The sequence below is a fragment of the Myxocyprinus asiaticus genome, chromosome 29 (genome assembly GCF_019703515.2).
Source record: "Myxocyprinus asiaticus isolate MX2 ecotype Aquarium Trade chromosome 29, UBuf_Myxa_2, whole genome shotgun sequence".
Lineage (NCBI taxonomy): Eukaryota > Metazoa > Chordata > Actinopteri > Cypriniformes > Catostomidae > Myxocyprinus > Myxocyprinus asiaticus.
In genome coordinates this window covers 4,237,609-4,265,136 of record NC_059372.1, presented here as the reverse complement: position 1 = coordinate 4,265,136, position 27,528 = coordinate 4,237,609, and the positions used below count along the sequence as shown (strand labels likewise).

The following is a 27,528-nucleotide window of genomic DNA, read 5'->3' as shown; positions in this document are numbered from 1 at the left end:
CGAACCGTTTTGCAGTTTTCACCTGTAAAGTTTTTTTGAAGAGTAATTTTGTGCGTTTTACTAAAGGTTTAAGAGACAAGTGTCTTTTGTGAGTATTTAAAGTGAAAGAAGATAATTTTTAATAACTTAAAGAACATTTAATGATTGCATTTCATATTTCTTTTTCAAATTAAAGAAGATTTTGTATTTTCTACTTTATACTGTCCTGTTGTTGTGGATATTTCATATTATAGGGAATTGAAACAGAGTTAATTAGACATACATACACAGAAACAAAGGTTTATTTATTAACATACATACAGTAATACATTCAAATAACTTTATTTGGAGAGATCCCACTTTTAAAGAACCCAGGGCCCATTCCGCATAATCCTATGGAATAGGGTGCTACACATGTAATATGCCTCGTAGGGTTAAGGAAATAGTGACAAAAAAATTATACAAATGTTATTAAATAAAGAAAATTCTCTATTTTTTATTTTTTATATTTGTTATGGGACAAAATCAGAATGGGAGAAGCATGGTGAAGAGGAGATTACAGAGAAGACTGCAACAAAACTACAATAATTACTTTGAACATAACTTCTTATTGTTTTAATATTATGCCATTTTTATGCCATTAAAATATAGAGTTCAGCATCAACCAAACAGTAACTATTTTTTATTTATAATAATAATAAAAAAAATAAAAAAATATATTTTGGCAATTGTAACAATGCCTTTAATAAATGCAGTTATAAATGTATAGTATCAATCTGTATAAAACAATTTGTATTTACATTAATGCTACACAATAATACAAGAAAACAGTGTTGAGAAATCAGCTCCCAAAGTCACCAGAACTGAACAATAAAACCCAAAATGAGTTTTCTCAAACGCGTGCACACTCCAGTCCAGTAGGAGACAGAAAAGCGCCATTAAACACAAGAAGAAGAAGAATTTGTCTGTAAGTGTTTGAATGTGTTTAACTTCATTTGTGAGTTTATGTTTGTGTTTTTCTGTCTTTGGCGTTTTAATGATCGTAATAGAAGATTATTATCGTCGTTTGTGGCGGTTTTGTGACTCTTTAAAATATTCAGTTTCAGGAGAAACAAACAAAAAACTTCGGAGCCTCTTCAGGGGGAATTTGTTTTCTGAAATAGTTTTACTTTCCATCGCAATAAATTTACCATGATTTTACTACAGTAACCATATTTAACCATGATATTCGTAGTGAAACTATAATACTACAGGAAAACGAATACAGTGCTTTAAAAAACATAATTTTGTGATTATTATGGATTTACTACAATAACTATAGTTTAACTATGATTACTGTGGTAGTTTAACCATTGTATTTGTAATTAAATCAAAGTAATCACAAGATTAACCATGGATAATCTATATTAAAACATGGTTTTGGTCCCAAAGAAACTAAAACAAACATGGCCCACCTCAGTCATGTTTACTACAATATTACTATAGTAAAACCATGTTTCAGACCAAAAAACAAAAACATTACACTGTCATGGTAACTACTATAGTAAAGCCGTGATTTTTCTATTGTATGTTTTTATTTTATTATAGATTTATCATGGTTAATCTTGTGGTTACTATGGTTTTACTTCAAATACCGTGATTAAACTACTACAGTAACCACAGTTAAACTATGGTATTTGTGGTCAAACCATAATAACATAAAATTAACCACAGTTTTCATTTATTATTAGTCTATGGTGACACTTTGAATATCATGGTTAAAATATGGATACTGTAGTAAAATCATGGTACATTTATTGCGAGGGAACACAAAACTTGATCAATGTCAGACTAGAGAGAGGGTGAAAAATGTTTTAATGCAATAAACGTTATCGGTGGACCTGACGGAAGATAATAAAACTATATAAAGAGCATTTCATGAACGCTTTAACATAATTTAATGTATTTTAAAATTATGCCATTTTAAAACAGCGTTCCAATGTATTAAAATACAAAGTTTGTCAATAATCTAGTTTCCATCCACTTTTCACGCTGTTTTGTTATCGACAAAGTGAAAATGTGTAAAAAAAAAAAATTTGCGAAATTTGCCGTCTTCTGCCTGTTTCCATTCAAATGGCCTTTTAGCGATAAAAATGGTTTACATGATGACGTCATGCTTAAAAAAACACTTTGTTACATAAGTTGACAAATCGCAAAATAAATCTGCCCTTAAGCCGTTTCCATACAGAAATGTGTGTATATCGCTAATTGTGTACCTTTCGCCTCCCAGATGTCCCTAATTTTCCCCCCGAAGTTTTGGTAAAATGAGGAGAGTATTGAGACAATTCATTGAAATTAGCCAGCTTACTGTCATTTTAATTTCACAAATAAATGCAATCAGAAGACGAGGAATTGCAATCAAAAGTGAACAGTTGCCCTTCTGATGGGACTGTAATATTGGTCCTGATGTTGCGCCTATCGCAGGTTGCCACCGGTTCCGACCCGAAAGCGAATTGCCATGGCCCTGTTCAAGCTGGCAACCTGCACCAAGTAGTGGGGGAAACTTTCGGTCTTAGTATAAGGATCATCTATCGATGTGTATATGCGGTGTGCACAGCCATAAAAGAAAAACTGATGCGGTGTAATATCAGGGTTTACATATGATATATTCCTCATATTCAATAGGCTATTTTAAACAATCATCTAATCTAAAGCATTGCCATCACAACTGCATTATTTCCTGCATATTTGTCCAGCAACATTTAACGACCACCTGAACTTGATTGTCATCTAAATTTAATTTTTGCATCATAATGCAGTTTACATTTTCTGAAGAAGCTCAGCAAACACGATACGAGGTAAAGAGGGTTAGATTTAAAATATTTAAACGTTTTAAAATGTTCAAAAGCTAGTTTTCTGAAAGTGAAAGTGAGTCTTGAAAAAAGTGTAGAACATTCTGAGAATGTCATTCAGCCGACTTTATTCATCTACAGAACTGGGTAAGGCTAATTTACGTTTGTGTAAAGAAAAGACAATTATATAGACCTAACAATATTATTTTTTCATTTGGTAAATTATTTGTTTAATTTAATGCTTTATTCATTTGGTAATTTATTTAATTTCATACAGGGAATTTTGCCGGCATTTTTTCAAAAGTGAGCTAAACATTAATTTTATAGAATTGGGCTGTTAGTGTTTCAATAAAGCACACTGAAGCTTTTCTCCTAGTATTGTGTATTTATTTTTCATTTAAAACATCTTTGTGCACAGAAATGATATGTTTTTTTGTATTGTGGGCTAATTCTATGACTGCTGTCTATTTGAATGATGTGGAAAAGCAACTTTAATAAATGAACGGATGGCTACCGCGATTAAATTAATCGCAGAGTGGCCATTCATTTGTTCTCCTTGCACTTATCGATAACAGGTGCATGATACGAGATATTTGTGTTGGCACTCCTGGAAGTGTCATGACGCAGATGTGTTTGCATTATTGGATCCATGCAGGTATGCCATTAAGACCAATCCATAACGGTGCGAGTAATGCTTCACGTACAATAAATTGGCTTTCAAGGATTTATACCTTGTCGTCACGATTAACACAGGCTAATGATTGGGGTAAACTCTGTCATGTGACACTATAATTTTGCGTTAATGCCTATTTTCTTGACAAAAAGCGTTTTCAAACCAGTTTATAGCAACATTTGAAGTTTTCGACATTGAGTTTATGCGGTAGAGTTAAATGGAAAAATATCATGTCGACACTTGTGAAATTTTAGTGATAATTTGCATTTCCATCAGCTGTATCGGTAAACTTTTTGATGCGCTACACTCTTTTTTGCAAAAAAAACCCTTGGATGGAAACGTAGTTAATGGCATCAACCAAACAACCATTTTTGATATATAATGAAAAAAGCTTATTTTGGCAATTGTTACAATGTCTTTAATAAATTCAAATATAAAACTGAACTTGAAACAATCTGTATTTACATTAGTGCTACACAAGAGTACTAGAAAATGGTGTAGAAAAAACAGAAAAGCCCCTTTAAAACCAAGAAGATGAAAGAACTAATTTCGGTACGTGTTCAGTGTGTTTAACTTGATTTGTGGGATTTTTATTTGCTTTGATGTGAATTTTCTGTGCATGTTCATTTTTAATGATCATAAAAGAATCGTATTATCATTGTATGTGGTGGTTTTGTGACGGACGCTTTAAAATATTCAGTTTCAGGGAAACAAGCAGAAATGTGAGAATATGTTTAATTTCTGATAAATGAGCTCGTTAAATTCATCAGCTGATTGTAAATTAGTTAAATGAATGTGAGTATATGTTAAAGCCTGTTATAATATCTGGTAATATTCCTGCTGTCAGGAAAATGAAACCAAACTCCATGCACACATTTATATTTATAGGCTACCATATCAGAAACAAAGTTATTTAACAGAGCTGTTTATAATCCTATAATAATCTTTTTGAGTTTGATGAATGTCAGTCCATTATAATTATGTTTTTGTGTTTAGATGTTCATCATGAGAGAGCAGGTGGATGTGATCTGCTGTAAATCAGTAAGAACTGATCTGTCCATGCTGGATATTAATGATTTCATCACAGAAATCTCTCCGCTGAAGAAAGAGGTGATAAAAGAAGAGGAACAACAGAGTAATGAAGATGATGATCAATCCTCCACAGAGTCTCTGGCTTCTGTCTGTAATGCTGGAGAACAGCAGATGCTGCAGACACCAGTGAAGATTGAAGTGAAGCAGGAGGAGATAAAAGTAGAGGAACAACAGAGTAATAAAAATGATGATGATGATCAAACCTCCACAGAGTCTCTGACTTCTGTCTGTAACACTGGAGAACAGCAGATGCTGCAGACACCAGTGAAGATCAAAGTGGAGCAGGAGGAGATAAAAGTAGAGGAACAACAGAGTAATAAAAATGATGATGATGATCAAACCTCCACAGAGTCTCTGACTTCTGTCTGTAATGCTGGAGAACAGCAGATGCTGCAGACACCAGTGAAGATCGAAGTGGAGCAGGAGGAGATAAAAGTAGAGGAACAACAGAGTAATAAAAATGATGATGATGATCAAACCTCCACAGAGTCTCTGACTTCTGTCTGTAACACTGGAGAACAGCAGATGCTGCAGACACCAGTGAAGATCGAAGTGAAGCTGGAGGAGATAAAAGTAGAGGAACAACAGAGTAATAAAAATGATGATGATGATCAAACCTCCACAGAGTCTCTGACTTCTGTCTGTAACACTGGAGAACAGCAGATGCTGCAGACACCAGTGAAGATCGAAGTGAAGCAAGAGGAGATAAAAGTAGAGGAACAACAGAGTAATGAAGATGATGATGATGATGATCAAACCTCCATAGAGTCTCTGACTTCTGTCTGTAATGCTGGAGAACAGCAGATGCTGCAAATACCAGTGAAGATGTGCTCAGTGAAGCTGCTGGACTGCAGGAACCTGATGAAGATGAGAGGAGAAATCAAAGTAGAGGAACAACAGAGTAATGAAGATGATGATGATGATCAAACCTCCACAGACTCTCTGACTTCTGTCTGTAATGCTGGAGAACAGCAGATGCTGCAGACACCAGTGAAGATTGAAGTGAAACAGGAGGAGATAAAAGAAGAAAACACAGCAGAGGAACAACAGGGAGATAAAGATGATTACATTTCTTCAGGTATGTTTCTTCCTTTAATGATTTACATTTTCATGTCAATCGACTGTAATTTTACAAGTCGTTTTAGCACTCAAAACAGTTCCCTGCTGTTTTTATTTTTAAGTGCTCAGTTTAAAAAGGTGCATGTACTACAGTGTTTTTTGTACTGCTTTTTACCAGCGGTGCTGCACATTTATGGATCTACAGTGTAGCAGCGGGGGAAAAAGAAAAGAAAAAGTGATGATGTGCGCTTGCCAAAGAAAGCTGCAAATAATGAATAAAGCACATTTTATTATTCTATTTCGTTGTCCTGTGTTGGTTAGATTTCTAGCCCAGTGGTTCAACTGGTTTTACCTCGAGACCCAGATTTTACAATGGACATCAAGTGGCGACCCACCATAGTAAAGAACATAACCTGTATTTAAAAGGTCATGAAACATTAAACTACAATTTCTGAGATGTTAACAGATATGTACACAGATGAGCCAAAACATTATGACCACTCACAGTTGAAGCAAATGGAGTGGTGGTGGCGTAGTGGGCTAAAGCACATAACTGGTAATCAGAAGGTTGCCGGTTCGATCACCGCAGCCACCACCATTGTGTCCTTGAGCAAGGCACTTAACTCCAGGTTGCTCCGGGGTATTGTCCCTGTAATAAGTACACTGTAAGTTGCTTTGGATAAAAGCGTCTGCCAAATGCATAAATGTAAAATGTAAATGTAAATAACAAGGCCACATGACAAGGTCTGGGTAGATTAGATGGTAAGTGAACAATTAGTTCTTGTGGTCAACATGTTGAATGCAGGAGAAATGGGCAGGAGTAAAGACCGGAGCAACTTGACAAGGGCCAAATTGTTATGGCCAGATGACTGGATCAGAGTATCTCTGAAACAGCAAGACTTGTTGGGTGCTCCCAGTCAGCAGTGGTGAGTATCTACCGACAGTGGTCCGAAGAGGGACAAACCACAAACCAGGTGTTGGGCAGCCAAGGCTCATCAATGCGTGAGGGCAATGAAGGATATCCCATCTGGTCTAAACTGACTCATGGTTGTCGAAAGCACCTACAAGCGTTGGAACTGAACCTGTTTTCTTTTACATCACGTGGGCAGCCTTGTCCACAGGTGAGACCAATGGATGGCTCCTTATTTCTTTAAAAAAATAAAATAAACGTAAAGTCTAAGCACATTTAAAAACATTTAATTATAACTTTTACAGTTGTTATAAAAGTGATGTCGTATACAGTATATTCACTCTAATAGATTTAATATTAATCTATTCTAGTTACCAGTTTGTGTTACTGCAGTTTAGTAAGGATTATTATGTGTATTTTAAAAAGCTTTGTAATTGATGTTTGTCTCCTCTTTACCTCATCAGTGCTGTTTAAAGTTTCAGGGGTGTATTTTAAGTTGATTTGTTTATTGTATTTAAAGCTTCTTTAAAGTGTTTAAAAGTACCCAATTTATCTTTTGCTTTAAAAAACAGTGACTTTAGCTAAAAGGTGTGTAGTTTGCATTCCTCATGCAAAACCATGCTTCATTGGGCCCTCGCAGATTTGCATATGTGGTATGAGCAGCATATTTAAAGTATATAAAGTGCTGAACGTGAGATGAATAAGTAAAATTTGCTTCGGCAGTGGCCCAACTTTCACACAATTTTCAATGCAGGAAAAACCCTGAAAACGTCACTTGCCAAAGTAGCTAGTAAGAGTGAAAGAAATACCCGCTACTGCTGATTTCTAGGGTGGGCGGGTGTTAATTTCAAACACTGATGACTATAATCATTAAATGCAGTTATTAGGTGGAATAAACGGTATACATAAATACCGCTTGCACAGCAAACATCACAAATTAATACTGGACATTTCCATTTAATTAAGGTTCAATTTGATTTCTTTTTACATTTCTCCCTCTTTAAGTGATTTTTGTCCATTTCCTGTGTTTATTGTAGAGCTGATGGAAGTGAAAGAGAAATGTCAAGAACTGAATGAAGTGGAGGAGAAACTTAATTGTCAGAAACATCATGATCTCACAACTGGAGAAAAATCTTTGAGTTACTCAAAGACTAAGAAGAATTTATCACCAAAAAAGCATAAAAGAAGAGCAGCCAATAATACTGTCACCTGCTCACAATGTGAAAAGATTTTCTCAAATAAAAGCCGGCTTAATAAACACATGAAAGTTCATATTGGAGAGAAACCTTACATGTGCCATCAGTGTGGGAAACATTTTGCATATACAGTTTGTCTCAAAGGTCATCTCCGTTGTCACTCTGGAGAGAGACCATTTGAATGTGACAAGTGTGGTAAAACATTTGTTTTGAATTTAAGCCTAAGAAAACATCTGAAAACTCACACAGATGAGAAGCCTTACAAGTGTTATTTTTGTGGAAACCGTTTTCCTCACCTGTCCTATTTGAAAATGCACCAGAAAATACATACCGGTGTGGGGGCTCATATGTGCTTTGAATGTGGGAAGGCCTTTATTACAGCCGGCAGCATGATACAGCACCAAAGAATTCATGCTGGAGAAAAACCATACAAGTTCTCAAACTGTGGAAAGAGTTTCACTTGGTCAGTATGCCTAAAAGAACATGAGAGAATCCATACTGGAGAAAAACCTTACAAGTGTTCACACTGTGGAAAGAGTTTCACTCTATCACAAAGCTTGAAAACACATGAGAGAATCCATACTGCAGAAAAACCTTACAAGTGCTCACACTGTGAAAAGAGTTTCACTCAGTCACAAAGCCTGAAAGAGCACGAGAGAATCCATACTGGAGAAAAACCTTACAAGTGCTCACACTGTGGAAAAAGTTTCACTCTGTCACAAGACCTGAAGAAACATGAGAGAATCCATACTGGAGAAAAACCTTACAAGTGCTCACACTGTGAAAAGAGTTTCACTCAGTCTCAAAACCTGAAAACACACGAGAGAATCCATACTGGAGAAAAACCTTACAAGTGCTCACACTGTGGAAAGTGTTTCATTCGGTCACAACACCTGAAAACACACAAGAGAATCCATACTGGAGAAAAACCTTACAAGTGCTCACACTGTGGAAAGAGTTTCACTCTGTCACAAAACCTGAAAGAGCATGAGAGAATCTGTACTGACAAGTGTTCACTCTGTGGAAAGAGTTTCACTCTGTCACAAAGCTTGAAAACACACAAGAGAATCCATACTGCAGAAAAACCTTACAAGTGCTCACACTGTGGAAAGAGTTTCACTTGGTCAGTACGCCTAAAAGAACATGAGAGAATCCATACTGGAGAAAAACCTTACAAGTGCTCACACTGTGGAAAAAGTTTCACTCTGTCACAAGACCTGAAAAGACACAAGAGAATCCATACTGGAGAAAAACCTTACAAGTGCTTACACTGTGAAAAGAGTTTCACTCAGTCACAACAACTGAAAAGACACGAGAGAATCCACACTGCAGAAAAACCTTACAAGTGCTCACACTGTGAAAAGAGTTTCAATCAGTCACAAAACCTGAAAGAGCACGAGAGAATCCATACTGGAGAAAAACCTTACAAGTGCTCACACTGTGAAAAGAGTTTCACTCAGTCACAAAACCTGAAAACACATGAGAGAATTCATACTGGAGAAAAACCATACAAGTGCTCACACTGTGAAAAGAGTTTCACTCTGTCACAACGACTGAAAAGACACGAGAGAATTCATACTGGAGAAAAACCATACAAGTGCTCACACTGTGAAAAGAGTTTCACTCTGTCACAACGACTGAAAAGACACGAGAGAATTCATACTGGAGAAAAACCATACAAGTGCTCACACTGTGAAAAGAGTTTCACTCTGTCACAAGACCTGAAGAAACATGAGAGAATCCATACTGGAGAAAAACCTTACAAGTGCTCACACTGTGGAAAGAGTTTCACTCGGTCACAACACCTGAAAACACACAAGAGAATTCATACTGGAGAAAAACCTTATAAGTGCTCACACTGTGGAAAGAGTTTCACTCTGTCACAAAACCTGAAAACACACAAGAGAATCCATACTGGAGAAAAACCTTACAAGTGCTCACACTGTGAAAAGAGTTTCACTCAGTCACAACAACTGAAAAGTCACGAGAGAATCCATACTGCAGAAAAACCTTACAAGTGCTCACACTGTGGAAAGAGTTTCACTCTGTCACAAAACCTGAAAGAACATGAGAGAATCTGTACTGGAGAAAAACCTTACAAGTGCTCACACTGTGAAAAGAGTTTCACTCAGTCACAACAACTGAAAAGTCACGAGAGAATCCATACTGCAGAAAAACCTTACAAGTGCTCACACTGTGGAAAGAGTTTCACTTGGTCAGTACGCCTAAAAGAACATGAGAGAATCCATACTGGAGAAAAACCTTACAAGTGCTCACACTGTGGAAAAAGTTTCACTCTGTCACAAGACCTGAAAAGACACAAGAGAATCCATACTGGAGAAAAACCTTACAAGTGCTCACACTGTGAAAAGAGTTTCACTCAGTCACAACAACTGAAAAGACACGAGAGAATCCATACTGCAGAAAAACCTTACAAGTGCTCACACTGTGGAAAGAGTTTCACTCAGTCACAAAGCTTGAAAACACACAAGAGAATCCATACTGGAGAAAAACCTTACAAGTGCTCACACTGTGAAATGAGTTTCACTCAGTCACAACAACTGAAAAGACACGAGTCAATCCATACTGCAGAAAAACCTTACAAGTGCTCACACTGTGGAAAGTGTTTCACTCAGTCACAAAACCTGAAAGAACACGAGAGAATCCATACTGGAGAGCAACCTTACAAGTGCTCACACTGTGAAAAGAGTTTCACTCGGTCACAAGACCTGAAAACACACAAGAGAATCCATACTGGAGAGAAATCATACAACTGCTCTTCATGTTTTAAAAGTTTCAGGGCAGCAAGTAATCTACATAAGCATGTAAAAAAGAATTGCCCAAGTAGACACACTGAGCAAAAATCATCATCAGGTCCAACAAGATTAAATAAATAGTTGGAAAGATGATTCCAAAGATGCAATTTTTCCAAATTGAGTAGCATCCTCGAAGAAAATTAGTGATGTTTCATTTGTAAATAAATCAGTCTTTTTGAACCAGTCTTTTAAGTAAACTAATTGTTCTCATTCACCTCCATACACTGACTTAGACTTCATGTTTATTGACTTCTCTCCCTTTCGAAGCCAATAAGCTCTAGTTTGTTGTGCGAGAATGGTTTGGTGATTTTTTCATGCCTGTAAAGACTGTCTATAGTGCAAGCAAATAGGATCTGAGTGCAGGAGCAATTATTGGTTTCACCGGCTGAACGAATACACCACTGAATCAGTTGTGTCGGTTGTTTGAGTCTGATTGAAATAAAGTATGTATTCTTTGTACTGAACCAAGAGGTCAGTGTGTGACGTTGTGGTCTTCTATTTGTCACGTTTCCTCTCGTCATGCAGATTCACTGTTCAGAGTTCACCAAACTTAAACTTTCAATACGCAGCGTAGTATGAAATTTCTTCAATGAGGTTGCCATTATTGATTGAGTACATATAAAATCAGTGTTCAAAAATGATATCTTTGCCTTACCCAGATTCACTACAGTAAGCCTACAAAAAGAATAAGTATTTTTAGTTGTCGGGTCGGATTTGGTGCGAAATCGCAGGCATATGTCAGTCATCCTTGCGTCTTTACGTCATGTCTGTAAACCCACAAAAGAAGTACAGGTCATTGTGTGCCCTGGTGGGGGAAGCGATGCTGTTCAGTCACAGTTCAGGACAGCATCGCAGCAGTCCGGTTGGACGTTTATCTGTCAACTGTTTGGCAAAGTTTTTTACTTGCTAAAATGCTTGGAAATATTTTCTGGTAGGGGTTTTGAAGTTTATATTGCTTTTCATGCTTTTATGAATTGAACATTACTTATGTGTTAACTGCTTCCGATGTATCTACGCTTTCTATGGAAAATTCCTGTAACATGTTTACTGACATTCATGACTTATGATAATTTAATAATATTGTTGTTGTTTTGAGGTTCCCTAAGTGTGCGTGTGTGCGAGCATTCCACCGTTTTCTCATTGCTTTTACCCCAGTCATATAAATGCTCAAGTTATCACTTTCCTTTTAGCAGATAGTCTGTTAAAAAGCCACTAAAAGTAAAGTTTCTAGATGGTAGTTCCCCATGAAATGTATAAACATCTCAAGTTGTTTATAATGCACCACTTTTATACACAGCAATGTACATATTAATTTTAGTGTGTTAACATGAAACTATTATATTGCACATTATTTTACTGTTTAATAAAGTATATTTCGTTCCCATCATTATTGAATCCTCATTTTATGTTAGTTTTCAGTTTTATTGTGTGCAGTGCGTAGATGTACTATTGTAGTATTACGGTTTATTGGCATTATCGTCTGAGACTGTACAATAGTATACAAAAATAATGACATTTTCAATTAGAGTTGATGTTCAGGTTATCTCAAATCATGAGATTCATCCGCGCAGGAAAACACGTAATGCGTAACAACCCAAAACACAACAAACGTGAAGTGTTCATCAGCAAGTTGCTTGCAATTTTAGGTTTCAAGCACATATATCACTAGAGAGCACAAAGTTATGTAGTGCAGCTTTAAAAATAGGCTAAATAATACTATGTATTCAACCTATGTATTCATGCGATTATCTAATCAGCCTATCATGTGGCTGCAGTGCATAAAATTATGCAAATATGGGTCAGGGGCTTCAGGTAATGTTCAAATCAACCATCAGAGTGTGGAAAAAATGTGATCTTAGTGACCGTGGCCTGATTGTTGGTGCCAGATGGGCTAATTTGAGTATTTCAGTAAATGCTGATCTCTTGGGATTTTCACGCACAACAGTCTCTAGAGTTTACTCGGAATGGTGCCAAAAACAAAAAAACATCCAGTGAGCAGCAGTTCTGCAGACAGAAATGCCTTGTTGATGAGAGAGGTCAACGGAGAATGACCAGAATTGTTTGAACTGACAGAAGGGCTACTGTAACTCAGGTAACCACTCTGTACAATTGTAATGAGCAGAATATTATCTCAGAGTGCACAACACGTCAAACATTGAGGCAGATGGGCTTCAACAGCAGAAGACCAGGTCAGCACTTTATTAGGACTATAGTGTTCCTAATAAAGTGCTCAGTTAGTGTAAATATACACCTTGATAGTTTTCGCCTGTGCTTCCCCAGACCTATGGTGCTGCCCTAGGCGATTGCCTGGTTCGCCATGCCTAGAAACTGCCCTGCATGAAAGCTTCAGAAGGTTCAGTTGCAATCCTGGTTATTACACTTTTATTATTAACAGTTTGCATATTGCTAGCAGATATGTTAGATGATTAAATCTACCAAATAACCACAGATGCATACATTTTTGCCAAACTACTTCAACTAAAAGTAAGTACTGTTACTTAACCTCCTTTTTGATTGTTTTTGTGACATAACTGACCAGAGACAGAGATGTCAATTGCTTTCCTATCCAGTTTGGGTTAGGTCCCATTAATTGCCTTGGCAAGGTAAGGCAAGTTTATTTATGTAGCACATTTCATACTCAGTGGTAATTAAAATTGCTTAACATAAAGAAAATACAAGATACATAAAAATCGATTTTAAAACCAATTAAGAGCAAAAAATGAGAATAAAAGTATTAACAGATTTAAAAAAAATATTTGAAAATTATTAAAATAAAAAAAATGAAAATACAGAAATAAAATGATGCAGTGCAATCAGTAAATGCAGCACAGCTCTCAGTCAGTAAATTCACAGCTAAATAGATTTTAGCTTTAGATGTTTTCAGGTTGGATTTGAATATGGCTAATGTTGGAGCTGGATCTGACCTCTTCTGTCTCACCATGTTGATCCTGACTTGATCCTAATGATCTGAGAGGTCTGTTAGGTTTATATTCAACAAGTGTGTCTGCCAGTGTAAAGACCTGAGGACTCGAATAATAAGCTCAGATTTTTTGGTCCAGGTCAGAATCCTGGCAGCTCATTCTGAATGAGCTGCAACTGTCTAACGGTCTTTTGGGGGAGGCCGATGAGAAGTCCATTGCTGTTGTCAAACCTACTTGTGATAAATGCATTGTGGCAGCAGGGGCGTGGTCAAGCATCTCTCCGGAGAGAGAGAAAGTGGTAAGGGCGCTTACACCTGAACTAAATTATGTCTAACACTTGTCTCTAATTTCAGTGAGCACGGGGAGAGCGGCATAAAAGGAGCCACACCGCCAGTAGAGAGGGAGAGAGACCGGCATAAGAAATACAAACCTAGCACGAAAGTGACTGTGAAATTGTGAGTAGTTAAGTCAACAAGTGTTCCTGCCAAGCTGTAAAAACTATAAACTGGATAAATTAAAGCACCCACCTGAACTGGGAAACCTCGCTTCTCGCCGCCTCCTTTATCCCAAAAACTCTTACACTGGTGCCGAAACCCGGCAATTAAGTTTGGTTGAAGATGGATGGAAGTCGCCCCGTAGAGTCCTCCCAGTTGGCGGAGATCCTCCAAGCCCTCGCTGGCCTACATCGGAGCCACCAGCAAACACTGCTTGAGCTCCGACAAGATCAAGATCGCTGGTTTGTCGAGCTCCTACGTGCTCAAGCCGAGGACTGGCAGGCGATCCGGAGCCTCCTCAGCCAGGAGGCGTCCCCAGACGCGACCCCGGACACTCACACGCCATTACCCCCGCCCGTGTTACAGAAAATGGGGACGGCAGACGACCCCGAGGCCTTCCTGGATTTGTTTGAGAGAACCGCCGAGATCTGGAGCTGGCCGCTAGGCCAATGGGTGGCCCGACTTATCCCGCTGTTGTCCGGGGAAGCCCAGCTCGCGGCTCAACAACTGCCAGCGACGAGTCTCCTGGCCTACGGAGATTTAAAGAAAGCCATTCTACAACGGGTTGGTCGGACTCCGGAGGAAAGTTGTCAACTCTTCCGGAGCTTGAAGTTGGAGAGCTCCGACCGCCCGTTTGCCTTCGCCCAACGGCTCTGTGATGCCTGCCGAAGATGGTTGCTAGCGGGGGACCGCGACGTCGACGGGATTATCGACCAGGTGGTACTAGAACAGTTAATACATCGTCTGCCAAAAGGGATGGCGGAGTGGGCCCAGTGCCACCGCCCGGCGTCGCTGGAGGAAGCCGTCCGGCTTGCGGAGGACCACATGGCGGTGATCCCGAGGGCGGAAGAACCCTCCTACACTCTCTCTCCTCCCTCTGTCTCATCCCCCTCCCCTCTCTCCTCTCGTTCTGCTCTCTCTCCAGGTCCCGTTCCTGCCCCACACAGACGAGGAGGACTTCAGCCCCTGAGACCAGTTCCCCGGGTGTGGGAGGCGACACCTTCCCCTATCCCGATGCCCCACCGCTCTCCCCCTCAGGGGGGGCGCCCGCCGACGCAAGTGTGGGCGTAGCGCCTGGGCCAGCCTGCTGGAGGTGCGGAGACCCGGGCCACTTCCGGGATCAGTGCCCTCTGATGGAGCTGGGGACGGTGGTGCGGGTCTCTGACCTCCCACAGGCTGCCCCCGACTGGGCCGGAGCGTACCGGATACCGGTAAGTGTCAAGGGGGGTACTCACCAAGTGTTGGTGGACACCGGGTGTAATCAAACCACTATCCACCAATGCTTGGTTCAACCCGAGGCATTGGTCACAACTAAAACGGTGAAGGTGAAATGTGTACACGGGGATATTCACAAGTATCCGGTGGTGACCCTGACGATTAAATTCCGGGGGAAAAAGCATAGAGTGGAGGCCACGGTTAGTTCCCGCCTCACCCATCCGCTGATTTTGGGGACTGATTGGCCTGATTTTAGAGTTCTATTAAAGGGAATTTGCGCGGATGGGTCCTGTATGAAGTTAGGGAGATGTGCAATGTGCGATGCTCTGGCAGGGGAGGCGGCGCCAGGGCCATCCTCGACAGCTCCACGTCATAATGACGAGAGAGGGGGAGAGGCTGCAGCCCCTCCCCTTCTCAGAGAATTCCCTGAGGGGGATTTCCCTTTGGAGCAGTCGCGAGACGAAACCCTCAAACACGCCTTCGACCAAGTGAGAGTCATCAATGGTCAACGACTCCAGCTGGACATCGCCCTTTCATACCCCTATTTTGTGATTACAAATGAGCGGTTTTATAGAGTGATGCAGGACGCTCAGACTAAAGAGGATACAACCCAACTTTTGATTCCACGGAGCCGTCAGGAAGTGGTATTCCAGGGGGCTCATTATAATCCCATGGTGGGTCACTTAGGAGAAAGGAAAACACTGAACCGTCTAATAGCCCGCTTCTATTGGCCGGGCATTGGCAGCGATGTCCGCAGGTGGTGTGCGGCTGGCCACGAATGCCAGCTGGTTAACCCGCTGGCCACCCCAAAAGCGCCATTGCGCCCTCTTCCCTTGATCGAGGTCCCCTTTGAGAGAATTGGAATGGACCTCGCCGGGCCATTAGAATGGTCAGCACGCGGACATCGCTTTGTATCCGGAAGCAGTGCCTCTTCGCAACATCTCAGCACGCAGTGTTGCGGAGGCACTCTTCAAAATAATCTCCCGGGTGGGGATTCCGAAAGAAATCCTCACCGATCAGGGCACAACGTTTATGTCACGGACACTACATGAGCTGTACGAGTTGTTGAGTATTAAATCGATTTGCACCAGCGTGTACCATCCTCAAACGGATGGCCTGGTGGAACGATTTAATAAAACCCTCAAAAACATGATTCGTAAGTTCGTGCACGACAATGCTAGAAATTGGGATAAATGGCTCGACCCCCTGTTATTTGCAGTACGAGAGGTCCTGCAAGCCTCCACTGGCTTCTCCCCATTCGAGCTGCTGTATGGGCGACGCCCACGTGGTGTGCTTGATGTATTGCGAGAGGCCTAGGAAGAGGGACCTTCAAACAGTAAAAATGAAATTCAATACGTTCTTGATCTTAGAGCAAAACTCCACACTTTGGGGCAGCTAACACAGGAGAATTTGCTCCAAGCTCAAGAATGACAGCGCCGACTGTTTGACAGGGGAACTCAGCTAAGGGAATTTGCACCGGGAGATAAAGTGCTTGTATTGCTTCCCACATCGAGCTCTAAATTACTCGCCAAGTGGCAAGGACCCTTTGAGGTCACACGACGAGTGGGAGATCTCGATTATGAGGTTAAACGAACTGATAGAGGGGGCGCACCTCAAATATACCACCTCAATCTCCTGAAATTGTGGAGGGAGGCGGTACCCGTGACGTTGGCTACGGTAGTTCCCGAGAAGGCGGAGCTCGGACCGGAGGTGAGTTCAAAACATAAACAGTTCACCCCGGTCATTTGCGAAGACCACCTCTCACCGAGTCAACTCGTGGAGGTTTCTAGGTTGCAACAGGAGTTTGCGGATGTGTTCTGTCCTCTACCGGGACGTACAAACCTCATCCATCACCACATCGAGACCGAGCCGGGGGTCGTGGTCCTATCGATTACCCGAACACAAGAAGAAAATCATTCGGGAAGAATTGGATGCAATGCTCGATATGGGGGTAATAGAAGAATCCCACAGTGATTGGTCCAGCCCAGTTGTTCTAGTGCCTAAGAGCGACGGGTCTGTACGATTCTGTGTGGATTATAGGAAAGTCAACGCGGTGTCTAAATTTGATGCGTATCCAATGCCTCGCGTTGATGAGTTGCTCGATCGGTTGGGCACTGCTCGATTTTATTCAACATTGGATTTGACGAAGGGTTATTGGCAGATCCCCTTGACACCAATTCCCCGTGAAAAAACCGCCTTCGCCACACCGTTTGGATTACACCAATTTGTGACACTTCCGTTCGGTTTGTTTGGAGCCCCGGCTACGTTTCAGTGTCTCATGGACCGAATCCTCAGACCGCATTCAGCTTACGCCGCTGCCTATTTAGATGATATCATCATTTATAGCAATGATTGGCAGCTTACATGCATGAACAAGTTTCTTTTAAGTCTTGACTGGATACAAGATTTTCACTATCTTTTTTGAGATGACAGTAGGCTGATTTAGTTATTGCTTTGATTTGACTGTTAAAACTAAGGTTTAAACTGGATTGCCCACTGGCAATAAACATTACCAGAAGAAGAAAACTTTCTTTGCTGTGACAGCGCTATGGATCATGCAAAAAACATTGAACTAAACAGTACATACTGTAAATAAATAGCAATGGTGTTGATGTCTGAGTTGTTGTGTTCACATTGTCAGTGCTGTCTTGTTCGCTACACAACAATAATTAACCTGATAGCTAGCTGGCGGCTACTGAGCCTGATTAGTTTCCATGACAGCAGGGCTGCCAGCTAATAACTCCTAGAAAGCTGATTTCATGTCTGTGATTCAGCTAGATAGTCGTGTGTATTACTTTGCCAAACTGTTTGTGTTTTTAGCGACACGTACCTGATCCGATCGTCTAGATGTAGAACATAAGCTAAATGTAGAAAATTACTCAAAAGTTTATCATCGATATCGATGCCCTAATGGTATGTCATGGATTTCTACTCAGATTCATAGTTGCTTATGTTCACTTAGTAACCCCTACCTTCTAGATATGACCTGAACCAGCTTAGGACCGTCCCAGAGATCCCTCCCCAGTTTTCCAGTCTGTCTAGGAGAATATTGCGGTTGATAATGCCAAAGGCAGCACTGAGATCCATTAATATCAGCCCTGATATTTTGCCTAAATAAGTATCTAAGGGAATATCATTAAGTATCTTTAAGAGTGCCGTCTCTGTGCTGTGATGTGGTCAGAAACCAGACTGGAAATTGTCAAAGTAGCCATTCCAGTTTAAGAATTTGTTCAGCTGACTTAAAACAACCTTTTCAATGATTCTGCCTATGACAGGAAGATTTGAGATTGGTCTGTAGTTTAATATGGAGTTATCCAGATTTTTTAGGAGGGTCTTAAGGACTTTTGAAAAGTATCTAAAAGAAGCAATGCATTTACTATTTCTAAGATATCATTTTCTAGCCAGTTAAATACATTTTTGAAAGATTATGTGAGGAGTGTATCAAGGCAGCAAGAACAAGTTTTATGACGCTGCATAGAAATCCAGGGTTTTGCCATCAGTTACCTCAAAATCAGACATAGTGTGGGTTGCTCCAATAAGGATTAAATTAAGCATAGTGTAGAGCTAATCCAGGGTTTGTTGATCTGAGTTTTATTTTAAATTGAATTGGGTTGCACCACTTAATTTTATATACGGTTTTACAAATCAGAGATTAAACTTATAACCTGTGATTAAAACGTTCACCTGCGATTAATTTTGTCTGTCATGATAGATTCTAAATTTAGCTCTCGATTAGTACACAGGGCAGATCAATGAGGTTCAAAAAATGTCGCAGCAGCGTGTACAATGTCACAAATTTTAAAATATGGCATTATAATTTAAGAAAAAAGGACCACACGGGTCTCATATTGACCACCGCCTCTCGTCAGTACCACAGATTAACAGCCCAGGCTGCCGACTTGAACGAGTATAAGAGAGGAGCGGAGCAATAGCGATCTGCCGTAACCACTCTCGATAAATGCTGAAATTACACTACACTTGCTTCTCCTCGAGAGACCCATCTCTATCCCATTTCCCTGCAAGTATAGGATGGGGAAGCGGGTAATCACGCCGCCACCAAGATGAGCCACCGTACTCGCACTTCGGTTTTGAAAGTATGCAACCGCCCAACATTTTGGACCATAATAAACAAATAATATGATAAATGTCTCTCAAAGGGCTGACAACACATCCACTGTTCGTTTACCTAGTCATTCATGTTTAATTGTAGGTTTGTTTTTTATTTAAACCACCTCGGCTGCTAGTTTAAAGTTAATCCTTAACTGAGATTTAAATAAGAGTTTAAAGTATTGAAGCAACAGGATTGAAGTTAATTCAGATTTACTGTGAAATTTAAATCAGGATCAAATTGATGGTTAAAATGTTAAACTGATTTTTTTTAAACAAGGTTTAAAGTTTGGTGCAACAGAATTATCTTTGTTGGTGCAACCCACCCATAGTGACTTATTTATTCAGTTGTTGTGGTGGGTGCTGCCTGATCTCAGTGCAACATGAGGACGTGCTGATCACCATTATAATATTGATCATCTTCATGAAAAAAGATGCTGTAGAGCTGAGGAGGGCGGGGGCGGGCTGGAATGACACACGCCTGGTCCCCAATGAGCCTGATGGGGCGCGCGAGGGATAAAGGCAGCCGAGGACGACAGTTCGAGAGAGAGAGAATTACAGGCAGCTGCCCTGCATGTGTTTATGTTTGTGCATTTTTGTTTTAAGTTTATTATTAAACTATTATTTATATTCTCAAGCCGGTTCTCGCCTCCTCCTTTCCCTCTAACCTCCTTTACACTGGTGCCGAAACCCGGGAAGGAGGAGGGATGCCCGTCGCAGAGTCCTCGACACTGCCGTCCACCCAGGGGAGCGCCGCTGCCATCCGCCGGGGGACGGTGTAGCCCGACCACCCGGACACGGGGAACGGCCGCCGTCCGCGAGGCGAGTGGGGACTGGACTTCCCGACCGCCTGGAGCGATGGAGCCACTGCCAGGGGCGGAGAAGTGCCCTGCCGTACCCCAGAAACGCAGAGGGGTCGAGAGAAGACCGCCGTCAGCGGGAGGAGGAGGGAAGCAACTCCCCGACTGCCTGGAGCGGTAGGGCTGCTGCCAGGGACGGAGGAGTGTCCCCACGGGTCGCCGGGAACGCGGAGGGGCATTCTGTCCGCTGGGGGTCGGAGGTCTGACTCCGGTCCGCCCGGGGAGAAGTGGCTGCCGTCTGCCTGAGAGAGTGGAGGAGTGATCGAGGACCACGCAATGGCGCATCAGAGAAGAGTTTATTTTTCTCTATCTCCTCTCTCTCTCTGTAGCTCTGTGTTGGCCTTTCCCTCACCTATTTTGTTGTTTTTGTTGTTGTTGTTTATCCCCTCCTGTCTCCTTTCCCTCTAACCCCCTTTACAGATGCAAACTTGTTAGTTTTCTGTCAGAGAGCATTTCACAGGGGGTTAGTTAGTCTCTTTACAGTAGCAAAAAGGGTGCAGGTGTTGTTTATGTTGCTGTTTATAATGTTTCAGAAGAAAGTCCATCTAGCTTTACCTAGTTCCAAATTGAAAGCATGAAGGCTGTCTTTATAGATGTTTTAATGGACATCAAGTTTTTCCCCCACCACATTTGTTCTGCTTTCCTGCATTTACTTTTCATGCTTTGTACTGCTGTTGTGTTTCTCCAGTGTGTTTAAGCCTGCCAGTAATCTTCCTGACCTTTCCGGAGCATTGCCATCCATAGCATTTTTAACTTTTGAGTTAAAGTTATCAATGAGAACATCAACACGGTTGATGTTCAACACAGCTGTATATACTGCAGATATACTTGGTTTCATAAATATAACCTTCCTAAATTGCACGCTAGTATTCTCATTTATGAACCTCTTTTTGTCAGGGCAGATCTATCTTCAGTTGCAGGATAATCAAAGAAAATACAGAATTGGTCAGATAGTGCTACGTCTTTAATAGCAGTGAATTAAATGTTTAGACCCTTACTAATGAGCAAATCCTGAGTGTGTCCACGATTGGGAGTGAGGTTTCTTTTGCAGTGTTGTATTCCGGATTATCAATATGAATGTTGAAATCCTCAGCAATAACAAAACCAAAATCATCAACAAAGGCTGAAGAGTATTTTGCAGGCCTATAAATAATTATAAATATAATGTGTGGAGCATGTTTTGGTTCAATACTGAGGTATTGAAAGGACATGTAATCAAGTGACAATTGCTTGCATTTATAGACATTTTTAAATGAAGCAACTATTCCTCCACCTGTCCTAACAGCTCTGCAGACACTCATAAAGGTAATGTTTGGAGGGGCTGATTCATTGAGGACTGTTGCACTGCAGCTGTTATCTAACCAAGATTCATTTAGAAACATAAAATCCAGGTTGTTTGTGGTGTTGAGGTTGTAGGATTGCCTTGCATTTTAAGAAAGCCTTAGTCTTTCCATCAACTAATAGAAAAGATATAGAGAAAACGACAGGCACATCGAGTTCCCGCTTGTTCTGTAAACATTTGTGAATGTTCCTGCTACCATAACAGGGACTGACACATATGATTGAGATCTGTTATCAGATGTTTGTTGTTCACCTAGAGCAGATGAAGTATGAAGTGTGCCCTGGCATTGTGGCAGTGGCCAGAGACCTCTCTCAGAGAGAGAGAGAGGGGGAGGATGAGCTTGGCCCCCAGGCTTTGGTCGTTGAGGAGACTTTTTGGTTGGTATCTGGGGGCTCGCAGTAATGGAGTGGGAGAGTTTTCTTCCAGCATACACTAGTTTCTCCTTTTTCTCATAAAAGATCAGAAATGGGGTTGTTGGCTAAATAAAGAAAGTGTGGTGTGAGAAGTGCTACGGCCAGGGCCATATTAAGGTGCTCTGGGGCTTGAATGTGTTTACATGCGTGCCTTTCCAAGAACGTATACGGGGGAGAATATGATGGAGTATGCCATGACTGCCCTCCCCCCAGGAGTTCTGGGACCCCGCTGCCACAAGACCCAGGGCTTAAGCCCCGGTAATCCCGTGCGTTAAAACGGCCCTGGCTGTGGTTGTGGTGTTTCTGGAGGCTGAAGTATGTTATACTGTCTCCCTTGGAATTTGTCCAGGAATTCATCCTTGGTTGCTGAATCTTGGAACAGTTCTTAATCATCACAGTCTGACTGTATTATGCTCTGTGTGTGGAGCTCAGCCTGGATTGTGTCCCTGAATGTTATGCCTGCACTGTGCTATTGTGGTATTTGTCAAACAAATGTCCATCCAGGTGTTGAAGTGTGATCCTGTTGTCATCCTGACACTGCGGTGGTGCTTGTGTGTGTAGTGTAAATTTGGTAAAATAAGAGACTCAGAGGCAGAAAATGTCTTTCTGGATCTTTAATAATACTTGCAAGTAGTCTCAGTCTCCATACAGAAATCAAAGGTTTCCACAGGTGCCAAGCAAAGAGCTCTTTGTCTCCTCTACCCTTATATTCTGCCAGGCAGGGTTTCAGTGATACCCTGTGCCAGGAGGAGACTGGCTTCTCTCTGTGCTGACCACTCAGTATTCATATTTTGTGCATGCCTCGGGCGCATGAACATTTCATGTCTTGCTCTAGCGCTGTTGCTGGGCAGAATGAGAGTGGGCTCAGCTAGAGGACACACTCTTTATCACCAAGTAGAGTACAGAGCGTCCACACATTTTTTTTTTCCTCCCAATTTGGAATGCCCAATTCCCAATGTGCTTTTAAGTCCTCATGGTCACGTAGTGATTTGACTCACTGATGAATGAATCCCAGTTGCCTCCACGTCTGAGACCGTCATCTTATCACATGGCTTGTTGAGCGCATTGGCACGGAGACATAGCGCGTGTGGAGGCTTCATGCCACCCACTGCGGCAACCATGCTCAACTCACCATGTGCCCCACTGAGAATGAACCACATTATAATGACCACAAGAAGTTAACCCCATGTGACTCTACCCTCCCTAGCAACCGGGCCAATTTGGTTGCTTAGGAGACCTGGCTGGAGTCACTCAGCACACCCTGGGATTCGAACTAGTGAGCTAGCGAACTCCAGGGGTGGTAGCCAGCATATTTTACCACTGAGCTACCCAGGCCCCCCCGAGCGTCCACACATTTTATGGTATGCCGGGTAAAAAACAGACAGAGAAAACGCGAAGTATCCAGTATAGAAACAATAGAATACAAAGTCTTAATAATTTTCCATTACATGTGTCATTAAGTTTCAGTGGATTGGCACATGTTGCAGATGGATGAAGTTGGGAGAGGTAGATATTGTCCTTTAGCAATCTTGCACCAAGTTTGTTGGGGTGGAAGCCATCTGATTCTGTTTGACTCCAGAAAATGTAAAGTTATAAATGTAGTTCAGTCCTCTCACACATTTGCTTCTTGTGCTGGGAGTAGTCCACTGATGAATGACCAGAGGTGTGTAGTAAAGCACTACATTTACAGTTACATTTACCTGAGTAACTTTTTGGAAAAATTGTACTTTTAGAGTAGGTTTAAAGTGTGTACTTTTGACTCTCACTCAAGAAAATTTATAAAATGTATAATTTACATTTGCTTCATTACAATGGGCGGCTTTCCTGTCGTTACATTAATGGGTTTAATTTTAATTAATGCGTAATTTATTGAGAGATTATTGAATGGAACTTTTAAGACAGTGGAAGTTCACAGCTGCGTGCGCTGTCACAGACTGTCACTCAAATCGAGTCCATCACTGCAGCAACATCATGCTCTTCAAACTAAGTGTAACACTTTGCTCGCTCCGCAAGGGGAAAAAATAATAGTTTCGTCATGCAATGCATTTAACACCAAGACGATTCATTTAACCCTAAGCGGATATTTAGAGATTAAAACTGAACCTCCAACTTAAGGCAGCATGTTGAGGTAAGTTGTGGCTTTAATGATAATGCAGGCTTTTCTGTGAAATGGTGATGGTCATTTTCAGGGAAATTCAGTATACATGAGCACTTGTGACATCAGTTTTTTAGTGTACATTTTTAAATCAGTGCAGCAATATATCAGTGTGCTTTGTCCTGCTTCCCGTATGTTATGAGCAGTATTTATGCATTTACTGGAATTGGTACTGGTACTGGAAATTATTGCAGCTACTTTGGGCTGATTAACTGTATAAATCCATGTAAACATCCAAGTTAAATGTAAATGCTTTTTGCTCTGCTGAAAAATCACCAGGGTTGGTATCCTAGTATGCAGGCTGCATACTCTGCGTTTAGGGAGTGGCGGTACTGCTGTACATATCTAATGATCTAAATTCTTTGGACACTGAAAACTGTAACTACACTGAACTAAGAATCCACGCTTTTTAAAAGCGTAGGTCTTTAAAAGCTATGAAATAGCGAAAGTAGGCATTAATGAAGCATGATCTTGCTTTGATTTATATTTCAGCATTATATATAACGTCACTGTGGGACATTGTTCATGTTTTCGCCGTAATAATTACTAGAAAGGTTTCCAAACCTTGACAAATTCATCCAGACCTGACAAGAGCCCTAACAGGTATAGTTCATCCAAAAATGAAAATTCTCTCATTATTTACTCACCCTCATGCCAGATGTGTGTGATTTTCTTTCATCTGCTGAACTCAAATGAAGATTTTTAGAAGAATTTCCACACAATGCAAGTGAATGGGTGCCAATATTTTCAGCAATAAGTCAGCATAAAAGTAATCCATAAGACTCCAGTGGTTAAATCAATATCTTAAGAAGTGATGTGATAGGTGTGGATGAGAAACAGATCAATTTCACATTCTTCTTCTTGTGTATTGGTGATTCACATTCTTCTCTGCATACTGCTCCATGCTGGGCAGGAGGAAGAATTTCTAGCAAAAAATTACATATTGATCTGTTTTTCACTCACCTATCATATCACTTCTGAAGATATGGATTTAACTACTGGAGTCACATGGATTACTTTTATGATTCCTTTATTTGCTTTTTGGAGCATCAAAATTTTGGCACCCATTCACTTGCATTGTTCTGACCTACAGAGCTGAGATATTCTTCTAAAAATCATAATTTGTGTTCTGCAGAAGAAAGGAAGTCATACACATCTGGGATGGCATGAGGGTGAGTAAATGATGAGAGAATTTTTGATTTTGGGTGAACTATTCCTTTAAAGTGATAGCTCAGACATTCCAAACCCATATGACCTTATGTATTCTGTGGAACACAACAGATGTTAGAATGTTAGGGACTGACAGTCTCAGTCACCATTCACTTTCAAAATATGGAAGAAAAAAAAAACATTTACTGAAAGTAAATGGTGACTCAGGCAAACATTCTGTCTAAAATCTCCTTGAGCTGCATGGAAAGAAAGTGAATGATAACAGAATTTCCATTACTTATATAATGGAATATAGGGGAGTTAATGTCCATTATGTCATTTGTGAAAGTAACGAGTTACTCAATACTTGAGTACTCTTTTAATTGGATACTTTCTTACTCTTACTCAAGTAATTATTTATGTTAGTACTTCTACATGAGTTTTTATTTTTTTAAGTAATTGTACTTTTACTTGAGTACAGTTTTTGGCTACTCTACCCACCTCTGTGAACGACTGAACTTTCAATCTTCCAAGTGTTTCAAAGAGTTTGTTAAAATCCCTCTTAAGTAACTAACTGCTCTTTCAGAAATTAATTTCCCCCACATGTATAATAACCCTCAGGGCCGGTCAGTCCATTAGGCGTCATAGGCAGTCACCTAGGGCATCACCATATTTGGGGTGCCTCCCCACTGCCGCCCAACCGCCACCCTACCGCCGCCCCACCAAATCCAATTAAAAGTACCGAGCCATATTTAATGTTCCGCATGTCTTTTATTACCTCCGAAAAGTTTGTTTGGTCAAATTGGTTTGTTGGCGCCCCCTAGTGCCGATGTAAATAAGCGGCAGTGTGTGCAAGGCTGTATTAAGTGCAACACCACACTCATCACCAGTGGGTTTTTTCATTTACTTTTTAATAAAATTAAAAAGTACATCATACTTATCAGTCATCACCATTGGTGTGTCTGTGAAACTGTGAAGTGTGTGTGAGTGTCAGTGAGGATGATTTTGTTTTTTTATGGCATTATGGACGATGATGATCATGGCATAATTTTTATGCTAATGCTGCTGACGTATTACCGGCAGTAGCAATCAAGATTGTTAGTTGAGATGCAAAATGAAAAGACAAAAACCATCGGGAGCTCAATTTCGAAATGGCAAAGTGTGAAAAAAAAAAAAATACTGAAGTAAGCTCATTACAATTCCTATATCATTTGTCATTTTTGTGGTGTTAAATTATTTAGATAATGGATACAATGAAGACTGGGATTGGTTGACTTCTGTCCAACTCTTAAAAATGCTAATGGTTCAGCACACCACAGACTGATTTTTGCTTCCATAATAAGATGCTGTTATAGATGTGCAGTATCTGAATGTTTGACTTGTGTTACTAAAAAGTTCAAACCTGTTCAGTCGAATAAGTCACACACCCTGATAATTTGTGCCAAGAAAAAACCCCACACTAGGCAGTCTCCCCTAATATATTTAGATAATAAAGATGATTAATACTAATATTTATTACTTATTAGTAAGACTGTGCTGGCCGCAAGCAACAAGCTAGCTATTTAAAAGCAAAGCCAATGATGTTTTAACTAGTCAGCACTGTCTGAGAGTACAGTAGTTCTGCAGTAACAAAGAACAACATGTTCTAAATATGGAAATAGCTATGGCTATGCTTATAATAGTAATGACTTACAATTTCAGATGCTTTTTTTTAAAGTACCTGGAAACAACTGTTAAAACTGGAAAAACAAGTACATCTGTCTCAGATCCACAGATGCCAGCTTCCACAGGTGAGGAAAACTTGTTGTACTGTACACCACAAAAGCATGCAAACTGATGGCCTTAAAATCTAAGTCAAGTGGACTATACTTTGCAAGTTGTATCTAATTAGTCATAAAAACTTTCTATCTTTATTTAAGCTTACTTGGATTGTAAAAGGCAGTCCATTTGCATGCTTTTTAAAATTAAGTTTAACTAATTCGATTTTACAGTATAGTAAATTAAAATGTAATTGTACATAAGAAATATTATAAAACTCATTCATGTGAATGCAATGACAAGTATAATGTTTGTTCCCTGGACCCTGCAGAAACACCAGAAGAATCCTCTTCTTCTTCACTGTCAGTTGAGATGCACACATCTACTGAAACAGATGAACTGCTTCCAACTGATCCTGCTGACTGGCCTTCACATCTGTCAGACACAATGAGGAGAGAATTAGTGCAGAGAGGACCATGTAATGTGCCACCTGATTTTATATTTCCAAAAAGACATGATGGGAGAATTTGTCACCACCTCTACTTCTTTAAAACCCTT

General features: G+C 40.5%; 3 protein-coding genes and 1 pseudogene across 7 annotated transcripts in view; all 4 read left to right on the top strand.

Annotated features, from left to right (window-relative positions):
• LOC127420297 (zinc finger protein 208-like) overlaps nt 1–11,936 on the top strand; it is a 264,845-nt gene extending 252,909 nt beyond the window's left edge. For both annotated transcript variants that reach the window (XM_051662481.1, XM_051662480.1), the window contains one exon: nt 7,582–11,936. In XM_051662481.1, the coding sequence (XP_051518441.1) occupies nt 7,587–10,637 (3,051 nt within the window). In that variant the 5' untranslated portion in view covers nt 7,582–7,586 and the 3' untranslated portion in view covers nt 10,638–11,936. The remainder of the gene's footprint in view (nt 1–7,581) is intronic.
• LOC127420300 (zinc finger protein 431-like) overlaps nt 1–27,528 on the top strand; it is a 380,032-nt gene that overhangs the window by 186,975 nt on the left and 165,529 nt on the right. Inside the window, exon 3 of one of the 3 annotated variants that reach the window (XM_051662486.1) lies at nt 4,480–4,500. The exons of 1 other annotated variant lie outside the window; for it this stretch is intronic. In XM_051662486.1, the coding sequence (XP_051518446.1) occupies nt 4,480–4,500 (21 nt within the window). Of the gene's footprint in view, nt 1–4,479; nt 4,501–5,265; nt 5,654–27,528 lie in introns of those variants that run through there. One more of the 3 variants, XM_051662490.1, reaches the window with a different exon arrangement.
• Nucleotides 1–27,528, top strand: part of LOC127420298 (zinc finger protein 493-like) — a 259,674-nt pseudogene that overhangs the window by 112,149 nt on the left and 119,997 nt on the right.
• LOC127420317 (zinc finger protein 501-like) overlaps nt 4,711–27,528 on the top strand; it is a 72,364-nt gene continuing 49,546 nt past the window's right edge. The window contains exon 1 of one of the 2 annotated variants that reach the window (XM_051662518.1): nt 4,711–4,820. The gene's annotated coding sequence lies outside the window, so the exon portion shown is untranslated. Of the gene's footprint in view, nt 4,821–6,821; nt 7,511–27,528 lie in introns of those variants that run through there. The other variant, XM_051662520.1, reaches the window with a different exon arrangement.